At 38.4% G+C, this 26,434-nt stretch overlaps 1 protein-coding gene across 2 annotated transcripts in view; it reads left to right on the top strand.

The window, feature by feature from the left end:
* The window catches only part of CCDC148 (coiled-coil domain containing 148), a 288,961-nt gene that overhangs the window by 69,106 nt on the left and 193,421 nt on the right, over positions 1–26,434 (top strand). For both annotated transcript variants that reach the window (XM_062187023.1, XM_062187013.1), the window contains exon 2: positions 14,485–14,606. In XM_062187023.1, coding sequence (XP_062043007.1) covers positions 14,485–14,606 — 122 coding nt within the window. The remainder of the gene's footprint in view (positions 1–14,484; positions 14,607–26,434) is intronic.

The following is a 26,434-nucleotide window of genomic DNA, read 5'->3' as shown; positions in this document are numbered from 1 at the left end:
GCTTCCTTTCAAATAAATAAATTCTTAGGCTGGTGCTGCGGCTCACTAGGCTAATCCTTTGCCTTGCGGCGCCGGCACACCGGGTTCTAGTCTCGGTCGGGGCGCCGGATTCTGTCCCGGTTGCCCCTCTTCCAGGCCAGCTCTCTGCTACGGCCCGGGAGTGCAGTGGAGGATGGCCCAAGTCCTTGGGCCCTGCACCCCATGGGAGACCAGGAGAAGCACCTGGCTCCTGCCTTCGGATCAGCGCGGTGCGCCAGCCGCGGCGGCCATTTGAGGGTGAACCATTGGCAAAAAGGAAGACCTTTCTCTCTGTCTCTCTCTCTCTCACTGTCCACTCTGCCTGTCAAAAAAATAAATAAATAAATAAATAAATAAATAAATAAAATAAATTCTTAAACAAAAAAAGACACTATTTGAGCTTTGGAAACATCATTCATTCAGGCATTTGTGTGATATTAACTAGGGCATGAAAAATAAGTAGAAGAATACTCCAAAAATCCACGCAAAAGATTCATAAGGATGAGTTGGATAATTCCCTGCTACTGATAGAGAAGTTTGGAGCAAAGGGCCTAGGAATAAGCAAATGATTGTCTTCCTTTAAATCTAGGTATATTGAATAGGAAAGTTGATTCCCCAAGTTATGTCAGAAGGTTGACAAAGTCTTAAATTTGAGAGTGTCTAAAATGGCAAGACAGGCACAAGGGGTGAGTCTTGCCAAAATAAAAGATCACTTTTACTACCCTTCCCTTATGGGTCCCACATCTGAGCAGAAGATCTGGAAGAAAACAATGTTTCTTCATAAATAATTACTTAGTTTCCCAAAGCTCAAAATTGCCATTTATGGCTTTTGGTCAGAATTTCAGTTACAATCTGTGTGGACTCGTCTATTCTTCCCCCACCCCCAAGTTTCTGGAAGTTTCCCTTTTTCTACAGAATACACTGCTTTAAGCCAGGTATATGTATACTTGTCCAACTTCTCTTGAGCTTTCTGAGATGTTAAAATAGCTGTGAGCACGTGGAGGGAGGAAGGGCCTGAGGGTCTTACTTTAGTACCTTCATTCTCTGTGCAACTCCGAAATCCCACAGCAACTGGATCCTTCGAGGTCTTTTGACTGGATACATTCTTTCTGCTCATCCCTGTTCCCGCTGTCTCACTCTCCAAATGGCTGCAAAAGGGAGTGGACCAGAGCGAAGCCAGGAGCCAGGAGCTTCTTCTGGGTCTCCCACGTGAGTGCCAGGGCCCAAGGACTTGGGCCATCTGCTGCAACTTGCCCAGTCCCATAGCAGGGAGCTGGATTGGAAGTGCAGTAGCAGGGAGTAGAACTGGTACCCTTGTGGTATGCTGGTGTCGCCCTCCCCACCAATAGCTTTTCAAAGTTTTAGTCCTACCTACTTCTTTCACAATTTATTCCTAGATATCTGGTTTTTGTTTGTTTTGATTCTTCTTTTGAATGAGATCTTTCCCCCATATGTTTAAATTGATGATGTAGCTAAGCACTTTATTTTTATTAATTCTCTTCCTCAGTCCTTTGGTTCCACTAGTTTTTCCAGGAGAGTAAGTTTTATCATATGCAAACTATATGCATAATGCGTCATACTGGAAGTAACTTAAACCCTTGTGCTTGAATTTAAAAGAGAACTCTGGGTGTTAGAAAAATTCTGCTCAAGCTAGGCTTTGGCCATAATATTTGACTAACATTAGCATGTCAAGGTGTCTTCCATATGAAGATGGCTATTATTTGATAACATAGCCAAGATTTTTTTCCCCATATTGTTATCATTCTTACACTTTTTGGCTGGCATAATCCACATCATAAAAAACTCTCCCTCACAGGCCTGTATCTGTAGTATCATTTGGCTTAGATTTGACAAGCTATCCATCCACATTGTTGTACAGTCTTCAGCCTGGCACACTGACTTTTATTCTCAGTGCATTAAAAGATTTTCTTAAAAGAATACAAATTTTAGCAATGTAAAGACTACCGTACTATGTAAGTTCATTATCTCTAGGCAATGTTTTTTTCCTCAGCTTTAGACAAGTCCTGGTTTTTCACATGCCTGGTAAATACTTAAGGGGTCATTGTTAATTTTTTCTGTTTTCACAAAAGTTTAGATGCTTTTTAAAATCTGCAAGTATTTGATTTATGTCAACACTCTAGCCATTGGAAAGCTATACACTATACACTATAAACTTCACAATATATATCAAAGTGTTCTTCCTATCTTCGAAGAAATTTTCCAGAAAATATATTCCTTGAAAATATTTTCAGTAATTGAAAATTCAGTATCTAAAAGGCTTTGCACTCTGAGAACACTCAAGCAATTTCTAAAATGTCACATAATGTGAACATGGAGTAATTTCCAAAACTAAGTGCTCTTAAATTATTTCACATGAAAAATTCTGGTAAAGGAACAGTTACTCAGCCAAAAGTAATTCTGACTATAGGCTAAAGAGGCCAGTTTAAATTTCTCACTAGTAAGCATAAGACTGAAATGGCCTGATGGCAAGTAGTTCTTTCAGAATCAGGAAGCATGTGTTTGAGTAGTTTCATAATCCATAATCTGAAATGTGTGGGGCCAAATGTATTTTTTAATTTGTAGATTTTTAGAACTATACTATAGGAATATGTCTTATATGCCCTGTGGGGTCTATGAGTATTGTAATTAAACACATTCACATTTTTGCACAAATGTGTGCACTGTTCACATTCGATAGGATAAATAGCAGTTTAGCTCAGGCTTGCCGTTGATTTCAGCTCAGGTTGGGTTTGGTGTACTGATAGTGAAATAAGCCTGTATTTCCAGAGATTTTTGTTTTAGATTTTGAACCTGACATTCTTCTGCACATGACTAGGCATGTGATCTTAGTCATTTTTTTTCCAGGCCTCAATCACTTCAAATGGTAAAGTGAGAAATGGGTCTAAGTAAATTATTAATGAATTCTCAGGTCTCAACCTGAATGTCAATTCAATTCTTTCATATAACATTATAATTAAATCAGTTTTGTAATACCTCAACTTAATAGCTCCTTAGTTCAGAGGCTTTCAACATTTTTAAAACACGAGCAGTATTCATAATTTATATATAAAGATTAAGGTATGTGGGCCAAGGAGTATCTCCACGCGGTCTTCTGTGTAGTTGGAACCAAACCAGGTTTCAAGTTCATGATGGCAGATTTGTTTTTGATTGCAGCTTTGATTGTCAGAGTGTACCAGGACTTTTCCATTCTTTTAATTTCGTTTCTGACAAGCTTTTTGAGGTACACTCACTTGTAATCCAGTGTAATAGTCTTTTTAAAAAAAGATTTGATAGACAGTCTGGGTGGAGTGGAGGAGAGAAAGGGAGAGAGATGTCTTCCATCTGATGGTTCACTCACAAAATGCTTACAACAGCCACAGTGGGGCCAGACTGAAGCCAGGAGCATGGAGCTCCATCCAGGTTTCCCCCAAGGGTAACAGAGCTCTAAGCACTTGGCCCATCTTCTGCTGCTTTTCCAAGTTCATTAGCAGGGAACTGGATCAGGAGCTGAGCTGCTAGACCTCTGACTAGCAATTCAATCTGGGAAGCTGGCCCTGCAGGTGGAGGCTTAGCCTGTTGTGCCACCATGCTGGCCCAAGTGTAATACTCACGATTTTAATTGAAATATGAAATGTGTAGAGATGGTGAGAACTACATTGTGAGACTATGGCTCTTTACCTTCAAAACTCATGTTGAAATGTAATTGCGAATGCAATGGTATTGTGAGGTGGTGGGACTTTTAAGAAGTGAATGGGTTATTAGGAGGGATTAATGCAGTTCCCATGGGATTGGATTAAAGTGAGGTACCCTTGCTTGGCTTAGATTTTCCACAAGGTCCTTGCCAGATGCAGCTGCTTTTTTGTGGCTAGTACCTGTGTAAAAAAAAAAAAAACACAAAACCTGTGTTATTAAAAAAAAAAAAAAGGCATCTGATTGTCTTTGAGCATGGAATGCTCTTCATTTTTCCATATTTTCTTCCACTTTCTGTGGTCTTTCTCCTTGTTCCTTCTATCATTTAATTAACTGGTGGACATTGAGGGCATTCACATTGGATACTCCTATTTGTAGGAGTATCCAATTATAAAAGAAAACTAAAAGAAAGATTATAGATGGGGCTGGAGCTGTGGCATAGCAGATAAAGCTGTCACCTAAAACACTGGCATCCCATAGAGGTGCTAGTAGGAGTTCCAGCGGCTTCATTTATCCAGCTCCCTATTAAAGCAGTGGAGGGTAGAGGATGGCCCAAATACTTGGGCCCCTGCACCCATGTGGAAGAACGGTGAAGTTCTTGGCTCCTGGCTTTGGCCTGGCCCAGCCTTGACCATGAGGTGAAACAGTGGGGAGTGAAACAGTGGTTGAAAGATCTCTCTTTCTGTAACTTTGCCTTTAAAATTCTTCATAAATTATATATATATATATATATATATATATATATATATATATATAGAGAGAGAGAGAGAGAGAGAGAGAGAGATGCTCCACTTCCAATCCAGCTCTCTGCTATGGCCTGGGAAAGCAGTAGAAGATGGCCGAAGCACTTGGAACCCTGTACACACACGGGAGACCAGGAAGAAGCTCCAGGCTCCTTGCTTTGGATTGCCCCAGCTCTGGCTGTTGTAGCCATTTAGGGAGTGAACCAGCAGATGGAAGACCTCTCTTTCTCTCTGCTTCTCTGTAACTCTGCCTTTCAAATAAATAAATAAATAAATAAATAAATATTTTTTTTTAAAAAAGAATGCATTAACATGGCTAAAGTCCCAGGACCCTCAATTCTTCTTCTTCTTTTTTTTTTTTTAAAGTCAACGAAGTTAATCACTCATGTATTCATGGTTCAATTAACATTTTCCAAGTATTTTTACCTCTTTTCTTAAAATATCCATCATTCATCTGAATATTTCCAAAAAGTGCCTGTTTTAATGTTGTTTATACTAGATGCATTCCCTGGTTCAAAGTCACCTTCATAAAATCCTCTCATTTTTTTTTTTCTTTGTATACAGAAGATCAGTTTAGTATATATTAGGTAAAGATTTCAACATTTTGCCCATATAGCAACATAAAGTGAAAAAACTACCATTGGATTACTAATTATAGCATTAAATAGCAATGTACAGCACATTAAAGACAGAGATCCTACATAATTTTTTTTCAAATTAATTAATTTTCTATGCCATTTCCATTTTAACACCAGGTTGTTTTTTTTTTTTTTTTCATTTCCAATTCTCTTTATATACAGAAGATCACTTCAGTATATAATTAGTAAAGACCTCCTCAGTTTGTGCCCACACAGAAACGCAAAGTATAAAAATACTGTTTCAGTACTAGTTATAGCATCACTTGGCTTTAGACGACACGTTAGGGACAGATCCCACATGGGGTGTAAGTACACAGTGACTCCTGTTGCTGATTTAACAATTTGACACTCCTGTTCATGGCGTCAGTAATCTCCCTAGGCTCTAGTCATGAGTTGCCAGGGCTATGGAAGCCTTTAGAGTTCGCTGACTTCGATCTTATTCCGATAGGGTCATAGTCAAAGTGGAAGTTCTCTCCTCCCTTCGGAGAAGGGTACCTCCTTCTTTGATGGCCCCGTTCTTTCCACTGGGATCTCACTCACAGAGATCATTCATTTAGGTCTTTTTTTTTTTTCCATGATATCTTGGCTTTCCATGCCTGCTATACTCTCATGGGCTCTTCAGCCAGATCCGAATGCCTTGAGGGCTGATTCTGAGGCCAGAGTGCTGTTTAGGACATCTGCCATTCTATGAGTCTGCTGTGTATCCTGCTTCCCATGTTGGATCGTTCTCTCCCTTTTTGATTCTATCAGTTAGTATTAGCAGACACTAGTCTTACTTATGTGATCCCTTTGACTCTTAGTCCTATCATTATGATCAATTGTGAACTGAAATTGATCAAATGGACTAGTGAGATGGCATTGGTACCTGCCACCTTGATGGGATTGAATTGGAATCCCCTGGCACATTTCTAACTCCACCATTTGGAGCAAGTCCGATTGAGCATGTCCACACTGGACGTCTCTTCCCTCTCTTATTCCCACTCTTATATTTAACAGGGATCACTTTTCAGTTAAGTTTAAACACTTAAGAATAATTGTGTATTGATTACAGAGTCCAACCAATAGTATTAAGTAGAACAAAAAAATACTAAAAGGGACAAAGTATTAAGTTGTTCATCAACAGTCAGGGCAAGGGCTGATCAAGTCACTGTTCTCATAGTGTCCATTTCACTTCAACAGGTTTCCTTTTTGGTGCTCAGTTAGTTGTCACCGATCAGGGAGAACATATGATATTTGTCCATTTGCGACTGGCTTAATTCACTCAGCATAATGTTTTCCAGATTCCTCCATTTTGTTGCAAATGACTGGATCATTGTGGTTTTTTTTAAATTTTTTTTACTGCTGTATAGTATTCTAAAAAGGACATGACCCATAATTTCTTTATCCAGTTTACTGTTGAAGGGCATTTGGGTTGATTTCAGGTCTTAGCTATTGTGAATTGAGCTGCAATAAACATTGAGGTGCAGACAGCTTTTTGTTTACCAATTTAATTTCCTTTGGGTAAATTCCAAGGAGTGGGATGGCTGGGTTGAATGGTAGGGTTATATTCAGGTTTCTGAGGAATCTCCAGACTGACTTCTTTAGTGGCTTAACCAGTTTGCATTCCCACCAACAGTGGGTTAGTGTCCCTTTTTCCCCACATCCTCTCCAGCATCTATTGTTGGTAGATTTCTGTATGTGAGCCATTCTAATCTGGGTGAGGCGAAACCTCATTGTGGTTTTGATTTGCATTTCACTGATGGCTAGTGATCTTGAACATTTTTTCATGTGCCTGTTGGCCATTTGGATTTCCTCTTTTGGAAAGTGTCTATTGAGGTCCTTGTCCCAACTCTTAAGTGGGTTGTTTATTTTGTTGTTGTGGAGTTTCTTGATCTCTTTGTAGATTCTGGTTATCAACCCTTTATCTGTTGCATAGTTAGCAAATATTTTTTCCCATTCTGTCGGTTGCCTCTTCATTTTCCTGACTGTTTCTTTTGCAGTACAGTAACTTCTCAATTTAGTGCTATCCCAAATGTTAATTTTGGCTTTGACTGCCTGTGCTTCCAGGGTCTTTCCCATGAAGTCTTTGCCAGTGACAATATCTTGCAGGGTTTCTCCAATGTTCTCTAATAATTTGATGGTGTCAGGTCATAGATTTAAGTCTTTAATCCATGTTGAGTGGATTTTTGTGTAAGGTGATAGGTATGGGTCTTGCTTCAAGCTTCTGCACGTGGAAATCCAATTTTCCCAGCACCATTTATTGAATAGACTGTCCTTGCTCCAGGAATTGGTTTTAGATCCTTGATCAAATATAAGTTGGCTGTAGATGTTTGGGTTGATTTCTGGTGTTTCTATTCTGTTCCATTGGTCTATCCATCTGTTTCTGTACTAGTACCATGCTGTTTTGATAACAACTGCCCTGTAGTATGTCCTGAAATCTGGTATTGTGATGCCTCCGACTTTGTTTTTGTGGTACAAGATTGCTTTAGCTATTTGAGTTCTCCATGCTAATTTGAGCATCATTTTTTCTAGATCTTGGAAGAATGTGTTTGGTATTTTGATTGGTATTGCATTGAATCTATAAATTGCTTTTAGGAGAATGGGCATTTTGATGATATTAATTTCTTCCAATCCATGAGCATGGAAGATTTTTCCATTTTTTGGTATCCTCTTCTATTTCTTTCTTTAAGGTTTTGTAATGCTCATCGTAGATATTTTTAACATCCTTAGTTAAGTTTATTCCAAGGTATTTGATTGTTTTTGTAACTATTGTGAATGGGATTGATTTTAGAAGTTCTTTCTCAACCGTGGCATTGCCTGTGTATACAAAGGCTGTTGATTTTTGTGCATTGATTTTATATCCTGCTCCTTTGCCAAACTCTTCTATGAGTTCCAATAGTGTCTTAGTAGAGTTCTTTGGATCCCCTAAATAAACAATCATATCATCTGCAAAGAGGGATAGTTTGACCTCTTCCTTCCCAATTTGTATCCCTTTAATTTCTTTTTCTTGCCTGATGGCTCTGGCTAAAACTTCCAGAACTATATTGAATAGCAGTGGTGAGAGAGGGCATCCCTGTCTGGTACCAGATCTCAGTGGAAATGCTTCCAACTTTTCCCCATTCAATAGGATGCTGGCCATGGGTTTTTCATAAATTGCTTTGATTGTATTGAGGAATGTTTCTTCCATACCCAGTTTGCTTAGAGTTTTCATCATGAAAGGATGTTGTATTTTATCAAATGCTTTCTCTGTGTCTATTGAGATAATCATATGTTTTTTCTTCTGCAGTCTGTTAATGTGGTGTATCACATTGATTGTTTTGCGAACATTGAACCATCCCTGCATACCAGGGATAAATCCCACTTGGTGTGGGTGGATGATCTTTCTGATGTGTTGTTGCATTCTATTGGCGAGAATTTTATTGAGTATTTTTGCATCTATGTTCATCAGGGATATTGGTCTGTAATTTTCTTTCAATGCTGCATCTTTCTTTGGCTAAGGGATTAAGGTGATGCTGGCTTCATAGAAAGAATTTGGGAGGATTCCCTCTTTTTTGATTGTTCTGAATAGTTTGAGAAGAATTGGAGTTAGTTCTTGTTTAAATGTCTGGTAGAATTCAGCAGTGAATCCATCTGGTCCTGGGCTTTTCTTTGTTGGGAGGGCCTTTATTACTGTTTCAATTTCTGACTCAGTTATGGGTCTGTTTAGGTTTTCTATCTTCCTGGTTCAATTTGTGTAGGTTGCATGTAGGACCCTCAATTCTCTAGGGATGGACAGAATGAATAGTCCCATTGTTTTAGAAAATATTTTGAACTTGATGGAGTTTATGTTAAAAGATTCTGTTTAGAATGAATGGTCCCATTGCTTATAAAATATTTTGAACTTGATGGAGTTTATGTTAAAAGATTCTGTTTACTGTGTGTACTTTTAATTCCATTTCCCCACAAATTTATTGAACACCTACTATGTTGTGTAGGCACTGAGGGATACAATCATAAAACAACTCTAATTTACATTTCCTTTGAAGGAGAACTCAGTAAACATTCACATGTGAATACAAATTACCATGGAAAGGAAAAAAATAGGGTGAATATTAAACAAGAGATCCTCCCTTATTTGGACAGAGAGGTCTGTGTAGGTCTCTCTTGAGGAGGTGATATTTTGGTTGAGTAAAAGGCTGATTAGAAGCTAAGCAGATAAAAAGAAGGACGTATTTTTAAGGCAGAGGAAATAGCAAGTGGAAGGTCCTTGAGGCAGAACAAACCTGATGTATTTGCAAAATAGAAAGGCCAGCTTGAAATAGGAGGGTTAGACTGGGTGAATGAAATGAGGGTGGAGAGACGACCAAGATTCAAGGCTTTATACGACACTGAAAGTAGTTCGGATACTATTTTTTTAGAAGATTTATTTACTGAGGCCGGTGCTGTGGCGCACTAGGCTAATCCTCTGCCTGCGGCACCGGCATCCCATATGGGCACCGAGTTCTAGTCCCAGTTGCTCCTCCTCTTGTCCAGCTCTCTGCTGTGGCCCGGGAAGGCAGTGTAAGATGGCCCAAGTGCTCAGGCCCTTGCACCTGCATGGGACACCAGGAAGAGGCACCTGGCTCCTGGCTTCGGATCGGCATAGCTCCGGCCGTGAGGGCCATTTGGGGGGTGTACCAATGGAAGGAAGACCTTTTTTTCAGTCTGTCTGTCTCTCTCTCTCTCTCTCAATGTCTGTAACTCTACCTGTCAAATAAACAAATAAAAAAATCTTAAAAAATATTTATTTATTTGAAAGAGTTACACACAGAGAGAAGGAGAGGCCTAGAGGGAGATAGAGGTCTTCCATCCACTGGTTCACTCCCTAGTTGGCCACAACGGCCCAGGTACTATCCCAAGGGGCAATTTGTAATCCACTGAAGAGATTCAAGATAGAATATATTCAATTTTACATTTTTTTATAAAGTTATGTGATATAAAGTGAAAGAGCAGGAGAGTGAGAGCAGTCCCCTCTTCAGTTTCACTCCTCAAATGCCAATGACAGCTGGGGCTGGGCAAGGATGAAGCTGGGAGCCAGGAACACAGTGCAGATCTTCCACACGTGTGGCAAGGACCCAACTCTTTGAGCCGTGACTGCTGTCTTCCTGCTTTAGCAGGAACGTGGAATCAGGAGCTAGACGTGGAGATCAGATTCATGCACTCCAGTTTGGGACAAAGGCATGCTAACTGGTGTCTTCTGTGCTAGGCCAAACACCTGGCACAGATTTGAGGTTTTAAGAGGTTACTTGAGCAGCTGTGTGGAGAATGCATATACGGGTGCAAATAGAATGGTGTCTGTCATCCAGATAAGACGTGATGATGGCTTGACTTATGTAGAGGCAGTGGAAGTAGACAGACTGGCTGTACATTTTGGAAGAAGAATGTTGATGGATAGGATTTGGATGCAAATAGAGATCAGCCAAAAAGACTGCCAATGCATTTAAAGATTTGAAACAAGAGTTTTTGGACCAGAGATCCTGTGTATATTCCACACTGCAGTTTATTTCTATATTCCTAGAGCTGCTGCAACTTTTCAAAAGTCATGGACATTTGGTCTTTTCCATTTAGGAAGGTTTAGGTTACTGCAAATGTCACTGGACATGGGTAGATCAAAATAGTGGCTGTGGAACAAAAACGTATGAAATGTGGACACTATTTCTTGGAGACCCACTTGACTAGTCTGTTTGCCCTGAAGGTGCTGTGTTCCTAAAAATGACCTCAGTTAAGTGCTATTACAGGAAGCAGGTGTGAAGCAGACTTTGGAATGTGAGATGTTTATCAGGGATCCACACCTGAGAAAGGAAGGAGGAAGTAGAATTCGGAAAATGAAGAATCATCTTCAATACAGCAGCAACAAATTCTCTGCAAATCTGGCAATCGGCTCTCATTCAAACGGCCTGTCAGCGTCCTACACTGAGCCCAAGTTGTTTAACACTGCTGCCTTACTTAGTCACTGGGTTTGGGCCGCCCCAGGGGAGGTGTGATGAGGCTGTTCTCTGTACCTGAGTCCAGATCTGAAGGAAGTGGCTGCTGGAGGCTGTTATCAGATTGCAATCCCATAGCCAGGCCATGAGTCCTTCCTGGAAGGTAGATCTGGCTGGGCCATGTCCGAATCCACCACAGGTGGTGTATCGTGTGTGGTAGAAATGGTCAGTTATTTATTCTTCAACACATATAGTTTTTATTTTTCTCTGGAACTGAAGATAAAACACATACAACATTTTAATCACCATATTTGTCAGTTGAGGTAATCAGTCAAGGAAGTCTAAGAGGGAAAAGGTTGGAAACCGTGACCAAAACCAGAAAAGTTCAGAAGAAAACACTAGTGGAGGGAGGCTTGTAGGAGCAAGGGAAAAATAAATTTTAAGAAAATACAGTTATTGCAACTATGCTTAATTTTTTAAAAAATTTATTCGAAAAGGCAAAGAGACAGAGACAGGCAGAGAGAGGTATTCCACCCACTGGCTTGCTCCCCAAATGCCTACAATAGTCAGTTTCACTCCTACAACAGTCAGGGTTTAGACAGGCTGAAGCCAGGATACAGGAACTCGTCTGGGCCTCTCCTGTGGGTGGCAGGGACCCATGTACTTGAACCACTCCCTGCTGCTTCCCAGGATCTGCATTAGCAGGGAGCTGAAAGCAGAGTGGGCCTGGAATTCAGGCTTTGTGATATGGATGCAGGCATCCTAAGTGATGTCAAACGCCCATCCTCTGTGCCTCACTTGGAAAAGTACGTCAATGATCATGTCTTTAAAAATAGTTTTAAAATGACCTTGTGACATTGTGACTGTCATTGTTTCCTTGACAGATATGGATAACGTTAATGAGAGAACGGCCATTCCTGACAATTCGAGGAAATGCTAGCTCAGATATTTTTTCTATTTCATACTTTATCATATGATTTATAATGAATTATTCACTCTTTTAAAGACTTATTTGAAAGAATGTTTACAGAGAGGGAGAGAGAGAGAGGGAGAGAGGGAGAGAGGGAGAGAGGGAGAGGGGGAGAGAGGGAGAGAGGGAGAGAGAGAGAGAGAGAATATCTTCCATCCACTGGTTCACTCCCCAGTTGGCTGCAACGGCCGGAGCTGCACCGATCTGAAGCCCAGAGCCAGGAGCTTCCTCTGGGTCTCCCACGCGGGTGCAGGGGCCCAAGGACTTGGGCCATCCTCTACTGCTTGCCTAGACAATAGCAGAGAACTGGATTGGAAGTGGAGCAGCTGGGACTTGACCCGGCACCCATATGGGATGCCGACACGGCAGGTGTCGGCTTTACCTGCTATGCCACAGCCCAGCCCCATACTATGAAACAATACTTATCCATTTAAGCAAAGTGCCAAAAATGTCTTTATTTCAGTTATACAGTTTTCATATATTTCATATATACAGAATTAGAAACAAGGTGGGGATTCCCTTCCCTCTCACCCACCTTCCAACCCTTCCCCCCCTTCCCGATGCCCATTCTTAATTTTGACAATAATCTAGTATCAGTTTACTTAGTGATAATATAGTTAGCCCTACTTTAAAGTAGGAGTTTAGCAAATAGCATGAAGAGATAGAAAACAAAACAAAACAAAGCAAAATTAAAGAAACGATTGTTCCTCAATGGAAGAGACAAATATCACATGTTTTTCCTAATCCAATGCAACTAATAGAATACTTGAAATGTAATGTATTTGAACAAAATAGACATTTGGAGAATGGATGACTGTTTAAAGTGCCAAAGATTTTTAAAGATACATACAAAAAGTTGTGTAGTTGAGGAACAAAACCCAGTTGATTAGAAAATATGGAGTCATCTATAAAACCTACCAAAGATTTTAATAAAGACAACATGAAGCACTAGAAATTATTTTGATAAAATACAACCTAACCCTAGTGGTAAATAAATGCCTTTCACTATTTCTTATTTAGAGAAGATGTTACTATAGAGAGCATAAAGTTGGGTGGATGTCATATCATTTGGTATTTCATTATAAAAGTTGCATCACTGAATGATACATTGTTCTTGTTCCCCTCCATTATGATCATTGTCATGAATCCCTGACTGATATTAATGTCTGTGTGGGATCTGTCCTTAATGGGTTGTCCAATGTGAAGTAATGATATAGCTAGTACTGAAACAGTATTTTTACACTTTGTGTTTACCTGTGGGTGCAAACTGATGAAATCTTTACTTAGTATATATTGAATCGATCCTCTGTATATAAAGATAATTGAAAATGAAAAAAAAAACTTGGTGTTAAGTTGGAAATTACATAGAAAATTAATCAATTTTTTTAAAAAAATATCATGTAGGATCTCTGTCATTAATGTGCTGTACACTGTTATTTAATGCTATAACTAGTACTCCAACAGTATTTTTTTCACTTTGTGTTGCTATGTGAGAGCAAACTGTTGAAATCTTTATAAATACTAAACTGATTTTCTGTATATAAAGAGAATTGAAAATGAATCTTGATGTGAATGGAAGGGGAGAGCGAGCGGGAAGGGGGAGGGTTACGGGTGGGAGGGAAGTTATGGGGGGGGGAAGCCATTGTAATCCATAAGCTGTACTTTGGAAATTTATATTCATTAAATAAAAGATAAAAAAAAGTAAAAAAAAAGTTAGCATATAAGGTCTACATTTGAAGTGAATGACAAAATGTACAAAATTAAATAATTAAAAAATGTAAAAACAAGTATACAGATACAAAATTAGAATATGGTTCTTTCTATTAAAAATAATCTTTATTACTTTATGTGGCAAATATTATTCGATGTAATCGAGGTAAAGATATATTTTTTGTTTGAGTTACTTACTTTATGTTTTATGTTACTTGGCCTTAGAGTACCTCTACGTTTTGCTTTATCAAAATGGTTAATACAGTGCTCAGTTAGGACATTAAATGTATTTGTATGGATAAAACCATTTATCTTTTAAATATTATTTGAGCTATTAACATTTTAAATTTCTGTTTCAATCTTTTTTCAAATTTAATTGAAATTATTTTGTTTTTTCTTAGTTAGAAATGCATCTACATTATTTGATTTATAGTGTTGTAATTCCTAAATACTCAGTTAATGACTAAACAACTAAGTTTTAAAAATGGTATAACAGTAGTGATATTTTGTATTGTGGCATTAAGTTTTAAAAAATCCATAATATATTATTAACTTACATGGAAGTATTCCCTCTGTGCCTTTTTAAAAGTAAAATTTTGTGAGGAATATATTGGCTAAATTCTAAGTTTCTAGCAATAGAACTTCAAATGCATTATGAATGTTGTACTGTATCATTTCTTGAATTTGGATTTGAAATATTTTAAAATAAGATATGAAGTCAACATTTTTCCTGAACTATATTTTGATTTCCAATAACATTATTTTTGTCATTTTTATGTTTTTATGAACAACAGATAATCTGATATTCTGTGTGAAGAATGGGATGAGAAGTACGAAGTATAAACCAGTGGACTATCAACAATTGCATGCATTAACTGAGGCAAAAAAATTAGCTTCTGCATCTTCAGAGCTAAAGGTGAGAAGGGGTGTGTGTGTGGGTGTGTGTGTGTAGTTTATGAAAATTAAATTACTAGGAAGTATAATATTTACATTGCAAATATGAAAATAAGTGACATTCCAAATAGGTTTTAGCATCTCACAACTACTATAATAAACAGCAGTGAACAATGGTCTCAGAAACTGTTATTTTATATGCATTTCTCACTTAATGCTCATAACGCTATGAGGTCTGGGTTTAACTTTATTTTTAGATTGAAGGCAATTTCATTAGCTTTCAGGAACATCCAACTGGAATAATAAAAATTGCTGGTAAGTGCAATACATGGAACATTATATGATTTAAGCTCCTTTGCTAACACAGTACAAAGATACTGTGAGGTGCTCTGTTTTTTAGAGTTTCCCTTTTTGGCTCATGTATGTCCCATGCTGAGACAAGGCAAATTTGTACTAGATTTGATAGGAATTCATTGCAAAGAGTTGTGCCTGGGAATGTAGGGCCAAGTATAGTTTAGGATTATGCATGCAGTATGTTTACCTTGTGCAAATAATAGAGTTTCTTTAAAGCAGCATTTTTGTTGCTTGGTTGCATTAAAAAACTGGTTTGTTGAAACAACACAGTAAGTAATTTATAAGTTTTCATTTGTATTTAAAATTTTTATGTTATGTTCCATGTTTACATGGCTTTATATTATTAATTTTTAAAAAGGTAACTCATGATTCCAGAGAACATTTTGTACCTTATTCTAGAGAAAGTAGAGCCATTTTCTCTCAAACTAAGGTGACTATTTTAAAATGGGGCATTATTTGTTTGATTCAGATGTCACTTGAAAATAATTTATTAGGACATTTAAAGAAATTCATGAGAAAAGCATTTGCATAACTATCATTTCAATAAAAAATAGTTTCATATATCTGACTTCTGTTCTGATGCATTGCACATTTACCATATGTGTATATACATATATAAAAGTATATATAAAACATAAGCACTTAATTCATATATTTCACCATGATAAACAAAAATCCTATGTACTTTTTACCGTAGTATTTTTTAAAATTTTTATATAGTAAATATAAATTTCTAAAGTATAGTTTATGTATTACAATGTCTTCCCCCCAAAAAAACTTCCCTCCCACTCGCAACCCTCCTATCTCCCGCTCCCTTTCCCATTCCATTCACATCAAGATTCATTTTCAATTATCTTTATTTACAGAAGAGCCATTTAGTATATATTAAGTAAAGATTTCATCAGTTTGCACCTACACAGAAACACAAAGTGTAAAATACTGTTTCAGTACTAGTTATAGCATTACTTCACATTGGACAACACATTAAGGACAGAGATCCCACATGAGGAGTAAGTACACAGTGACTCCTGTTGTTGACTTAACAATTTGACACTCTTGTTTATGGCGTCAGTAATCTCCCTAGGCTCTAGTCATGAGTTGCCAAGGCTATTGAAGTCTTTTGAGTTCGCTGACTTCAATCTTATTCAGACAGGGTCATAGTCAAAGTGGAAGTTCTCTCCTCCCTTCAGAGAAAGGTACCTCCTTCTTTGATGGCCCCATTCTTTCCACTGGGATCTCACTTGCAGAGATCTTTCATTTAGGTTTTCTTTTTTTTTTCCCAGAGTGTCTTGGCTTTCCATGCCTAAAATACTCTCATGGGCTCTTCTGCCAGATCTGAATGCCTTAAGGGCTGATTCTGAGGCCAGAGTGCTATTTAGGACATCTGCCATTCTATGAGTCTGCTGTGTATCCAGCTTCCAATGTTGGATTGTTCTCTCCATTTTTTTATTCTATCAGTTAGTATTTTCAGACACTAGTCTTGCTTATGTGATCCCTTTGACTCTTAGACCTATCAGTATGATCAATTGTGAACAGAAATTGATCAAATGGACTAGTGAGATGGCATTGGTACATGCCACCTTGATGGGATTGTTTTGGAATCCCCTGGCACATTTCTAACTCCACCATTTGGGGCAAGTCCGATTGAGCATGTGCCGAACTATACATCTCCTCCCTCTCTTATTCCCATTCTTATATTGAACAGGGATCACTTTTCAGTTAAATTTAAACACCTAAGAATAATTGTGTATTAATTACAGAGTTCAACAAATAGTAGTAGAACAAAAAAATACTAAAAGGGATAAAGTATTAAATTGTACATCAACAGTCAGGACAAGGGTTGATCAAGTTAGTGTTTCTCATAGTGTCCATTTCACTTCAAAGGTTTCCCCTTTGGTGCTCAGTTAGTTGTCACAAATCAGGGAGAACATATGATATTTGTCCCATAGTTTCTTTATCCAGTCTACTGTTGATGGGCATTTGGGTTGGTTCTAGGTCTTAGCTCTTGTGAATTGAGCTGCAATAAACATTAATGTGCAGGCAACTTTTTTGTTTGCCAATTTAATTTCCTTTGGGTAAATTCCAAGGTGTGGGATGGCTGGGTTGAATGGTAGGGTTATATTCAGGTTTCTGAGGAATCTCCAGACTGACTTCCTTAGTGGCTTAGCCAGTTTGCATTCCCACCAACAGTGGGTTAGTGTCCCTTTTTCCCCACATCCTCTCCAGCATCTGTTGTTGGTGGATTTCTGAATGTGAGCCATTCTAACCGGGGTGAGGTGAAACCTCATTGTGGTTTTGATTTGCATTTCCCTGATTGCTCGTGATCTTGAACATTTTTTCATGTGCCTGTTGGCCATTTGGATTTCCTCTTTTGGAAAGTGTCTATTGAGGACCTTGTCCCATCTCTTAAGTGGGTTGTTTGTTTTGATGTTGTGGAGTTTCTTGATCTCTTTGTAGATTCTGGTTATCAACCCTTTATCTGTAGCGTAGTTTGCAAATATTTTTTCCCATTCTGTCGGTTGCCTCTTCACTTTCTTGACTGTTTCTTTTGCAGTACAGAAACTTCTCAATTTAATGCTATCCTAAATGTTAATTTTGGTTTTGACTGCCTGTGCTTCCAGGGTCTTTTCTAAGAAGTGTTTGCCGGTACCTATATCTTGCAGGGTTTCTCCAATGTTCTCTAATAATTTGATGGTGTCGGGTCATAGATTTAAGTCCTTAGCCCCATGTTGAGTGGATTTTTGTGTGATGTGAGAGGCAGGGGTCTTGCTTCATGCTTCTGCACATGGAAATCCAATTTTCCCAGCACCATTTTTGAATAGACTGTCCTTACTCCAAGAATTGGTTTTGGATCCTTGATCAAATATAAGTTGGCTGTAGATGTTTGGGTTGATTTCTGGTGTTTCTATTCTGTTCCATTGGTCTATCCATCTGTTTCTGTACCAGTACCATGCTGTTTTGATTACAACTGCCCTGTAGTATGTCCTGAAATCTGGTATTGTGATGCCTCCGACTTTGTTTTTGTGGTACAAGATTGCTTTAGCTATTTGAGTTCTCCATGCTAATTTGAGCATCATTTTTTCTAGATCTTGGAAGAATGTGTTTGGTATTTTGATTGGTATTGCATTGAATCTATAAATTGCTTTTAGGAGAATGGGCGTTTTGATGATATTAATTCTTCCAATCCATGAGCATGGAAGATTTTTCCATTTTTTGGTATCCTCTTCTATTTCTTTCTTTAAGGTTTTGTAATTCTCATCGTAGATATTTTTAACATCCTTAGTTAAGTTTATTCCAAGGTATTTGATTGTTTTTGTAACTATTGTGAATGGGATTGATTTTAGAAGTTCTTTCTCAACCGTGGCATTGCCTGTGTATACAAAGGCTGATGATTTTTGTGCATTGATTTTATACCCTGCTCCTTTGCCAAACTCTTCGATGAGTTCCAATAGTGTCTTAGTAGAGTTCTTTGGATCCCCTAAATAAACAATCATATCATCTGCAAAGAGGGATAGTTTGACCTCTTCCTTCCCAATTTGTATCCCTTTAATTTCTTTTTCTTGCCTGATGGCTCTGGCTAAAACTTCCAGAACTATATTGAATAGCAGTGGTGAGAGTGGGCATCCCTGTCTGGTACCAGATCTCAGTGGAAATGCTTCCAACTTTTCCCCATTCATTAGGATGCTGGCCATGGGTTTTTCATAAATTGCTTTGATTGTATTGAGGAATGTTCTGTTCATACCCAGTTTGCTTAGAGTTTTCATCATGAAAGGATGTTGTATTTTATCAAATGCTTTCTCTGTGTCTATTGAGATAATCATATGGTTTTTCTTCTGCAGTCTGTTAATGTGGTGTATCACATTGATTGTTTTGCGAACATTGAACCATCCCTGCATACCAGGGATAAATCCCACTTGGTGTGGGTGGATGATCTTTCTGATGTGTTGTTGCATTCTATTGGCCAGAATTTTATTGAGTATTTTTGCATCTATGTTCATCAGGGATATTGGTCTGTAATTCTCTTTCAATGCTGCATCTTTCTTTGGCTAAGGGATTAAGGTGATGCTGGCTTCAAAGAAAGGATTTGGGAGGATTCCCTCTTTTTTGATTGTTCTGAATAGTTTGAGAAGAATTGGAGTTAGTTCTTGTTTAAATGTCTGGGAGTATTTAGCATTGAATCCATCTGGTCCTGGGCTTTTCTTTGTTGGGAGGGCCTTTATTACTGTTTCAATTTCTGACTCAGTTCTGGGTCTGTTTAGGTTTTCTATCTTCCTGGTTCAATTTGTGTAGGTTGCATGTGTCCAGGAATCTATCCATTTCTGATAGAATTTCCTGTTTGCTGGCACACAAGTCCTTGTAGTAATTTCTGATGATTCTGTTTATTTCTGTGGTGCCTGTTGTTACGTTTCCTTTTTCATCTCTGATTTTATTGATTTAGGTCTTTTCTTTTTTTAGTTAGTTGGGCCAATGGGGTGTCAATTTTGTTTATTTTTTTCAAAAAACCAGCTCCTTCTTTGGCTGATTTTTTTGTAATTTTTTTGGTTAATCCTGTTGATTTCTTCTCTGATTTTAATTATTTCTCTTCTCTTGCTAGATTTGGGTCTGGTTTGCTGCAGATTTTCTAGTTCCTTGAGATGAATTGAAAGCTCATCTATTTGGTGCCTTTCCAATTTCTTGATGTAGGCACCTATTGCTATAAACTTTCCTCTTAACACTGCTTTTGCTGTATCCCGTAAGTTTTGGTATGTTGTTCTGTTGTCCTAATTTACTTCCAGAAAGTTTTTGATTTCTCTTTTGATTTCTTCTATGACCCATTGGTCATTCAGGAGCATGTTGTTCAATCTTCATGTGTTTGCATATGCTCTAGGGATTCCTGATTTGCTAATTTCCAACTTTATTCCTGTATGGTCTGAGAAGCTGCATCATATGATTCTAATTCTTTTGAATTTGCTGAAACTTGCTTTATAGCCTAGTATGTGGTCAGTCCTAGAGAAAGTTTCATGTACTGCCAAGAAGAATGTAAATGGTTTCTGTGTAGGATGAAAATTTCTGTAGATATCTGTTAGATCCATTTGGGCTATAGTGTCGTTTAAATCTACTGTCTCCTTGTTGATCTTCTGTCCTGTTGATCTGTCTATTTCTGAGAATGGAGTATTGAAGTCCCCCAGTAGTATTGTATTGGGGACTAAGTCTCCCTTTAAGTACCTTAACAAATCTTTTAAATAAACCGGTGCCCTGTAATTAGTTGCATATACATTGATAATCGTTATATCTTCCTGTTGAGTTGATCCCTTAATCATTATATAGTGCCCCTCTTTGTCTCTCTTAACAGTTTTTGTGGTAAATTTTATTTTGTCTGATATTAAGATGGCTACGCCCACTCTTCTTTCATTTCTGTTGGCATGGTATATCTTTTTCCAGCCTTTCACTTTCAGTCTGTATGCATCTTTGTTGGAAAGATGTGTTTCTTGTAAGCAGCAAATAGATGGGTTTTGTTCCTTCACCCAATCAGCCAATCTGTGTCTTTTAACTGGACAGTTCAGGTCATTAATGTTCAACGTGACTATTGATAAGTAGTAACTTTGCCCTGCCATTTCCCAAAGATATTTTCTAATATATGCTGTGAGGTTTCCTTCTTTTACCTTCTTTCACATTGATGATTGTGTTTCTGTGTGTAACATGTCTTTAAGCATCTTTTGCAGTGCAGGATGAGTGGCAACAAATTCTTTCAGTTTCTGTCTTCTATGAAAGATCTTTATTTCACCTTCATTCACAAATGAGAGCTTTGCAGGATATAATATTCTGGGCAGGAAGTTTTTCTCTCTTAGTACCTGGGTTATGTCTCGCCATTCCCTTCTAGCTTGTAGGGTTTCTGATGTGAAATCTGCTGTGAGTCTAATTGGCGGTCCTCTGAGAGTAATCTGACATTTCTCTCTTGCACATTTTAGAATCTTTTCTTTATGTTTCCCTGTGGTGAGTTTGATTACGATGTGTCGTGGTGAGGATCTCTTTTGATCAGGTTTACTAGGAGTTCTATGAGCTTCCTGTACTAGGATGTCTCTGTCCTTCTCCAAACCTGGGAAGTTCTCTGCTAGTATCTCACTAAAAAGGCCTTCTAATCCTTTCTCTCTCTCCATGCCTTCAGGAACTCCTAGAACCCGAATGTTAGGTTTTTTAATAGTATCCTGTAGATTCCCGACAATATTTTTTAGATTTCTAATTTCCTCTTCTTTTCTTTGGTTTGCCTGTTTCCTTTCCTGTTCTCTGTCTTCTAAGTCCGATATTCTCTCTTCTTTTTCACTGACTCTGTTTTTAAGGCTCTCTAATGTGTTTGTCATTTGATCTATTGAGTTCTTCACTTCATTTTGATTTCTCTTCAATATCACACTTTCCTGTTCTACTATTTTCTGCGTTTCATTTTGATTCCTCCTTAAGATTTCATTTTCTCGAAGGAGATTTTCTATCCTGTCCAGTAAGGATTTCCATAGCTCAAGCATTTGTTTTTGGAAACTTCTAAATGTTCTTATCATAAATTTCTTGAAATCTGCTTCTTGCATTTCTTCCATCTCATCATCTTCATAATTTTGGCTTGGGGTGTCTTGTGCATTTGGGGGTTTCATAATGTCTTCCTTGTTTGTTTCCTTGGTTTCTGCGTTTGTTGCTTGGCATTGTGGAGATATTCTTTGGATTCTTCTTCCCTCACTGTGGTGTTTTTTTCTTGTTATACTATGACTGTATTAAGTGTACTGTCTGCTTTTGATTGACAGCCTTAGAGGCTTGAGATGGGTGTGGCCTGAGAATTCTCTTTGGTTCCTCAGGGTTAAGGGTGTGCCAAAGGTGACACTCCCAGGTTAGGCATGGTAAATCATCTCTCTTTCTTTTTTCTTCTTCTTCTTCTTTTTTTTTTTTTTGATTCAGAAGGGAAGTAATTCTGCACAGCTGAGTGGAATTGAAGGTAGTTAGCAGGTGAATGATATACCCACAGGAGCCAGCAATCGGAAGCTCTTTCCCAAGGACCACACAGGGAATTTGTGCTGCCCTCAGTGTGGGCTCAGATTCTCCTGCAGTCTCCCACTGGGTTGCCAAGGTTACCGAATTGTAGCATCTCTGGTGAGTACTCATGTGAATTCTGTGAGTTCTCTCCCCACTGTCTCTTTTTTCACAGTCTCAGTTCATTAGCACCACACATTCACTAGGTTCTAATCTCCTGTTATTTCACCCCCCCCCCTCCCAGGGTCAGGTTTTTCTGCTTGGCTGAGGGCGGGTGCAGACCTGAGGTCGACCCGCTTATAATATATGTCCAAAATGGTGCCTGCTCTTTGTCTTGCTCGCCTTTGAGAGGTGAGTGGAGAGAGGGAAACTCATGTCCGTACTGGTCACTTTATTTTTTTTTCCTCTCTCTTCTAGTTAGCCTGGTGAACTTTTCCCCACGGGGTTTCAAGCCTCGTTCCCTCTAGTCTCCTCTTTCCACTTGCCCGCAGGTGTCTCAGGCTATTGAGGTTCGCTCACCTCGCATTCCAGCGCTGGTGCATTGATTCCGCTGTTGGTGTCCCAAGCCGTGGGCTCCCAAGCCCTCCATGCACGTCCACTGTGAATTACTAGATCTGAAAGAGTTTCCTTGGCTGTTCTTCCCCTACTCTTCCTTGAACCTGCAGTATCTCCACTTTTATTAAACTGTCTCTTCCCGGACTATCAGTGTGCTCCCTTCCTATTCCACCATCTTGGACTAATCTACCTTACTATTTTTGTATATAACCATTGTAATAATATGTAATTATTCCAGACAAAAATATCATATGCCCACTATTTTCCCCAAAGATAAAATAGTGACAAAAATACAGCCCCTACTCTTATTAAGTACATTGTTTGCTTGGGGAGGGTGAGGAGACACTATATACCAAATAAGCCCCAGAATAAACTTATATTAAGTGTTAGCTGCAGTGAAAACATGCTGCCTAGTATACTATGATAGGGCTCGGTCCTGACTTGGTAGGTAGGAAAGGCTTTTCTGAGAAAGTAACATTGGAATTGTAATCTCAATACCTGTAAGAATCAATTAAGCAAAAACATGAGTGACAAATATTAAAAATAGAAAAAGCTACATGCATAAATACTTCTTAATTTTAGAGAATGCAGCCTGTTTCCAAATCTGTCATGTTGAAAATCATGGTATTGCAAACCTCTTTTTGGATAGAGACTTTTCATGATTCAGAATTGCTTACTTCCATAGGTAGATTCCGATGATTTGGCTATCTGGACCAAAAGTCTGAATATTTCTTAGTGTTTTTGAGACTTATTTCAAAATTTCTTTTCGAGCATTGTTCTTTTTCTTTTTATTTATTTATTTATTTATTTATTTTTATTTTGACAGGCAGAGTTAGAGAGAGAGAGACAGAGAGAAAGGTCTTCCTTCTGTTGGTTCACACCCCAAATAGCCGCTATGGCCGGCACACTATGCCGATCCGAAGCCAGGAGCCAGATGCTTCCTCCTGGTCTCCCATGTGGGTGCAGAGCCCAAGCACTGGAGCCATCCTCCACTGCCTTCCTGGGCCACAGCAGAGAGCTGGTCTGGAAGAGGAGCAACTGGGACAGAATCCGGTGCTCCAACCAGGACTAGAACCCAGAGTGCCAGTGCCACAGGCCGAGGATTAGCCAAGTGAGCCCGGCACCAGCCGAAGGTATTGTTCTAATAAAGATACCACCACAAACATGTTTTCTATGTTTGTCAGTATTGAAATATGCACACACACACATACACACACACACTTTGATTATATTTACCCATTCATCTGAGATGTACTAAAATAAACATACATAACATTTTGGTTGAGTACAGAATGGTTGGATGGTTGAGTGTTAAAATGAACATGTGTTCAAAATAAATTTCTCTTTGATGATAGACTATTAAAGAATAAATGTGTTTAATATCCTTATATTGTGATTTTAAAAATTTGACAATAAGCAGAGGAACAATAATTTCTTAGCCCTGTGAACTGCTGGATTGCATCTCTGGTCACTGTATTATAGTTCAACTGGCATTTTATTTAATTTTAAAAGATACATTGATCTGAAATAGAATGCAGAGCAGAGAGAGAGTGAGTGAGTATGAGAGCAAGAGCGAGATCTTCCATCCACTGGTTCACTCCCCAAATGGCTGCAACGACTGGGACTGGGCCTAACTGAATTCAGGAACCAGAAACTTCATCCTGGTCTTTCACATGGGTGGCAGGGGCTCAAGTACCTGGGCCATGTTCTTCTGCTTTTACAGGCACATTAGCCGGGAGTTGTAGAGGAAGCAGAGCACCAGGATCTCAAAATGGCACTGTGACATGGGAGGGTGCTGTTGCAAGCTGGCAAGTGGGTGGTTTAACCTACTGCACCACGACACAGGCCCTGACTGGAACGTTCAGTGACATTACTAACTTTTGTGTTCATAGTGATACTTAACTAAGAAGCTTTTCAGTTACATATTTTCTAGAATAACTTTGTACCTGGGATTCATAGCTTGGAAAATCTCAAAATAGAGTTTTTCTTAAGTACTGAAACTGGCTCATAGTCTGTAAAAATCATTTTGACAAGCTTTTGCTTCCATTTTTAGTCTCCATAGATTCATAAAATAAAGGAATTATCCTTTTAAAACATGTTCATAATGTCGGTTTTGAATTTTGGTTAGTGCGAACAAACTCTGTCCTTGGTACCTCATAATTTTCTAACTCTTTATTCATAGTTTTCACTTTTTATTGTATCTGGATTAAGGACAATGTATTGGGAATATTGTTGTACATGATTTTTGAAATTTTTCCTTCTCGTTTAATTTAAAGGTAACAACTTGACATTTTGCTTTCAATTTATTTTTGCAATACATGAGCGGTTCTCAAATAGGACTTTTTTCCAAAAGATATATAACTTACATTGAATTAAATAACTAGAAATTAAATATAACTCTTAAGGTTTACTTTTTACTGTTATGAATGCTAATATACCAGTCTACATTAACTAGAATTAAGGTTGTAATTTATGTTAGCCTTTTTAATAAAATATTTGTTTCCTCAAAATGATTCCTTGCAATGTTACATAACAGTCTTTTAATATTTGCATTAATTGTCCATGTATTTCTTATTTTACTATTTTAAAATGCACATTTTATCCACATGAAATTAAGTTTTAATAATCATTGTTAATACAGCATTTTGCTCTGGCAATGTTAAACATAAACTTATTTAAACTGAATTTTAGGATGTTAACATTGAAGGCACAAGGAAATTATTGCTTCATGTTTCTTCTAAAATACTTAGCTATGTGCCAGATTTGTGCTATTGTGTGCTGATCAGTGTGATGGTCATCCATCTAATCATTGTGTCATTGCTCATGAACCATTTGAAGGGTGTCAGAAGAGATGTGGAAGTGGACATTGGTTGGTCTAGTCTTCCGAGGGCTGAGATGGACCCTGAAGGGATATAGTAGATTTAGGCTGAAAACGAACTAATTCTTGGTGCATGAAAGTAACTGTTCATTCCCATCTTATTAAGCATAGAAGAAATCTTTATAGTTATTGCTATTTTATTTCTTAGTAGGAGTGGGCGTTTCTTCTTGTCCAGTTTAAGAATCCATCTATTAATTTTTAAAAAAAAAACTGTCGTTAAAAGTTGTAAACACTGGCCGGCGCCGTGGCTCACTAGGCTAATCCTCCGCCTTGCGGCGCCGGCACACCGGGTTCTAGTCCCGGTCGGGGCACCGATCCTGTCCCGGTAGCTCCTCTTCCAGGCCAGCTCTCTGCTGTGGCCCGGGAGTGCAGTGGAGGATGACCCAAGTCCTTGGGTCCTGCACCCCCGGGGGACCAGGATAAGCCCCTGGCTCCTGCCATCAGATCACCGCGGCGGCCATTGGAGGGTGAACCAACGGCAAAAGGAAGACCTTTCTCTCTGTCTCTCTCTCTCACTGTCCACTCTGCCTGTCAAAAAAAAAAAAAAAAGTTGTAAACACATACAAAACTGGATTGAATGGTGTAACGACTCTCTAGGTTACATAATCTAGCTTCAACCATGATTAACTTTTGAATTATGCAAATTAATGGTAAACCCTAGTATTCAAACAGTACTTTATACTTTGTGTGTCTGTGTGGGTGCAAACTGTTGAAATCTTTACTTAGTATAGAGTTGATCTTCTGTATATAAAGATAATTAAAAATGAATCTTGGTGAAGAATGGGATGGGAGAGGGATGGTTTGTGGGTGGGAGGGTGGTTATGGGGGAAAAAACTGCTATAATCCAAAAGCTGTACTTTTGGAATTTATATTTATTAAATAAAAGTTTAAAAAGGAATTTAACAATTTTAGACACGGTATCTTATTAAATTTCCCAGATTCTCTAAAAATTTTTTGTCTTTTCCTATATTCATATTTATTTTTATTTGAAATGTGGTGGGTGGGAGGAGATGTCTTCCACCCATTCCTAAATGCTTGTAACAACCAGGGCTGAGCCAGGCTGAAGCCAAGAG

This window comes from Lepus europaeus, chromosome 1, assembly GCF_033115175.1.
Source record: "Lepus europaeus isolate LE1 chromosome 1, mLepTim1.pri, whole genome shotgun sequence".
NCBI classification, from domain to species: Eukaryota; Metazoa; Chordata; class Mammalia; order Lagomorpha; family Leporidae; genus Lepus; species Lepus europaeus.
The sequence above is the reverse complement of the archived record's forward strand: the minus strand, read 5'-3'. Positions and strand labels throughout refer to the sequence as shown.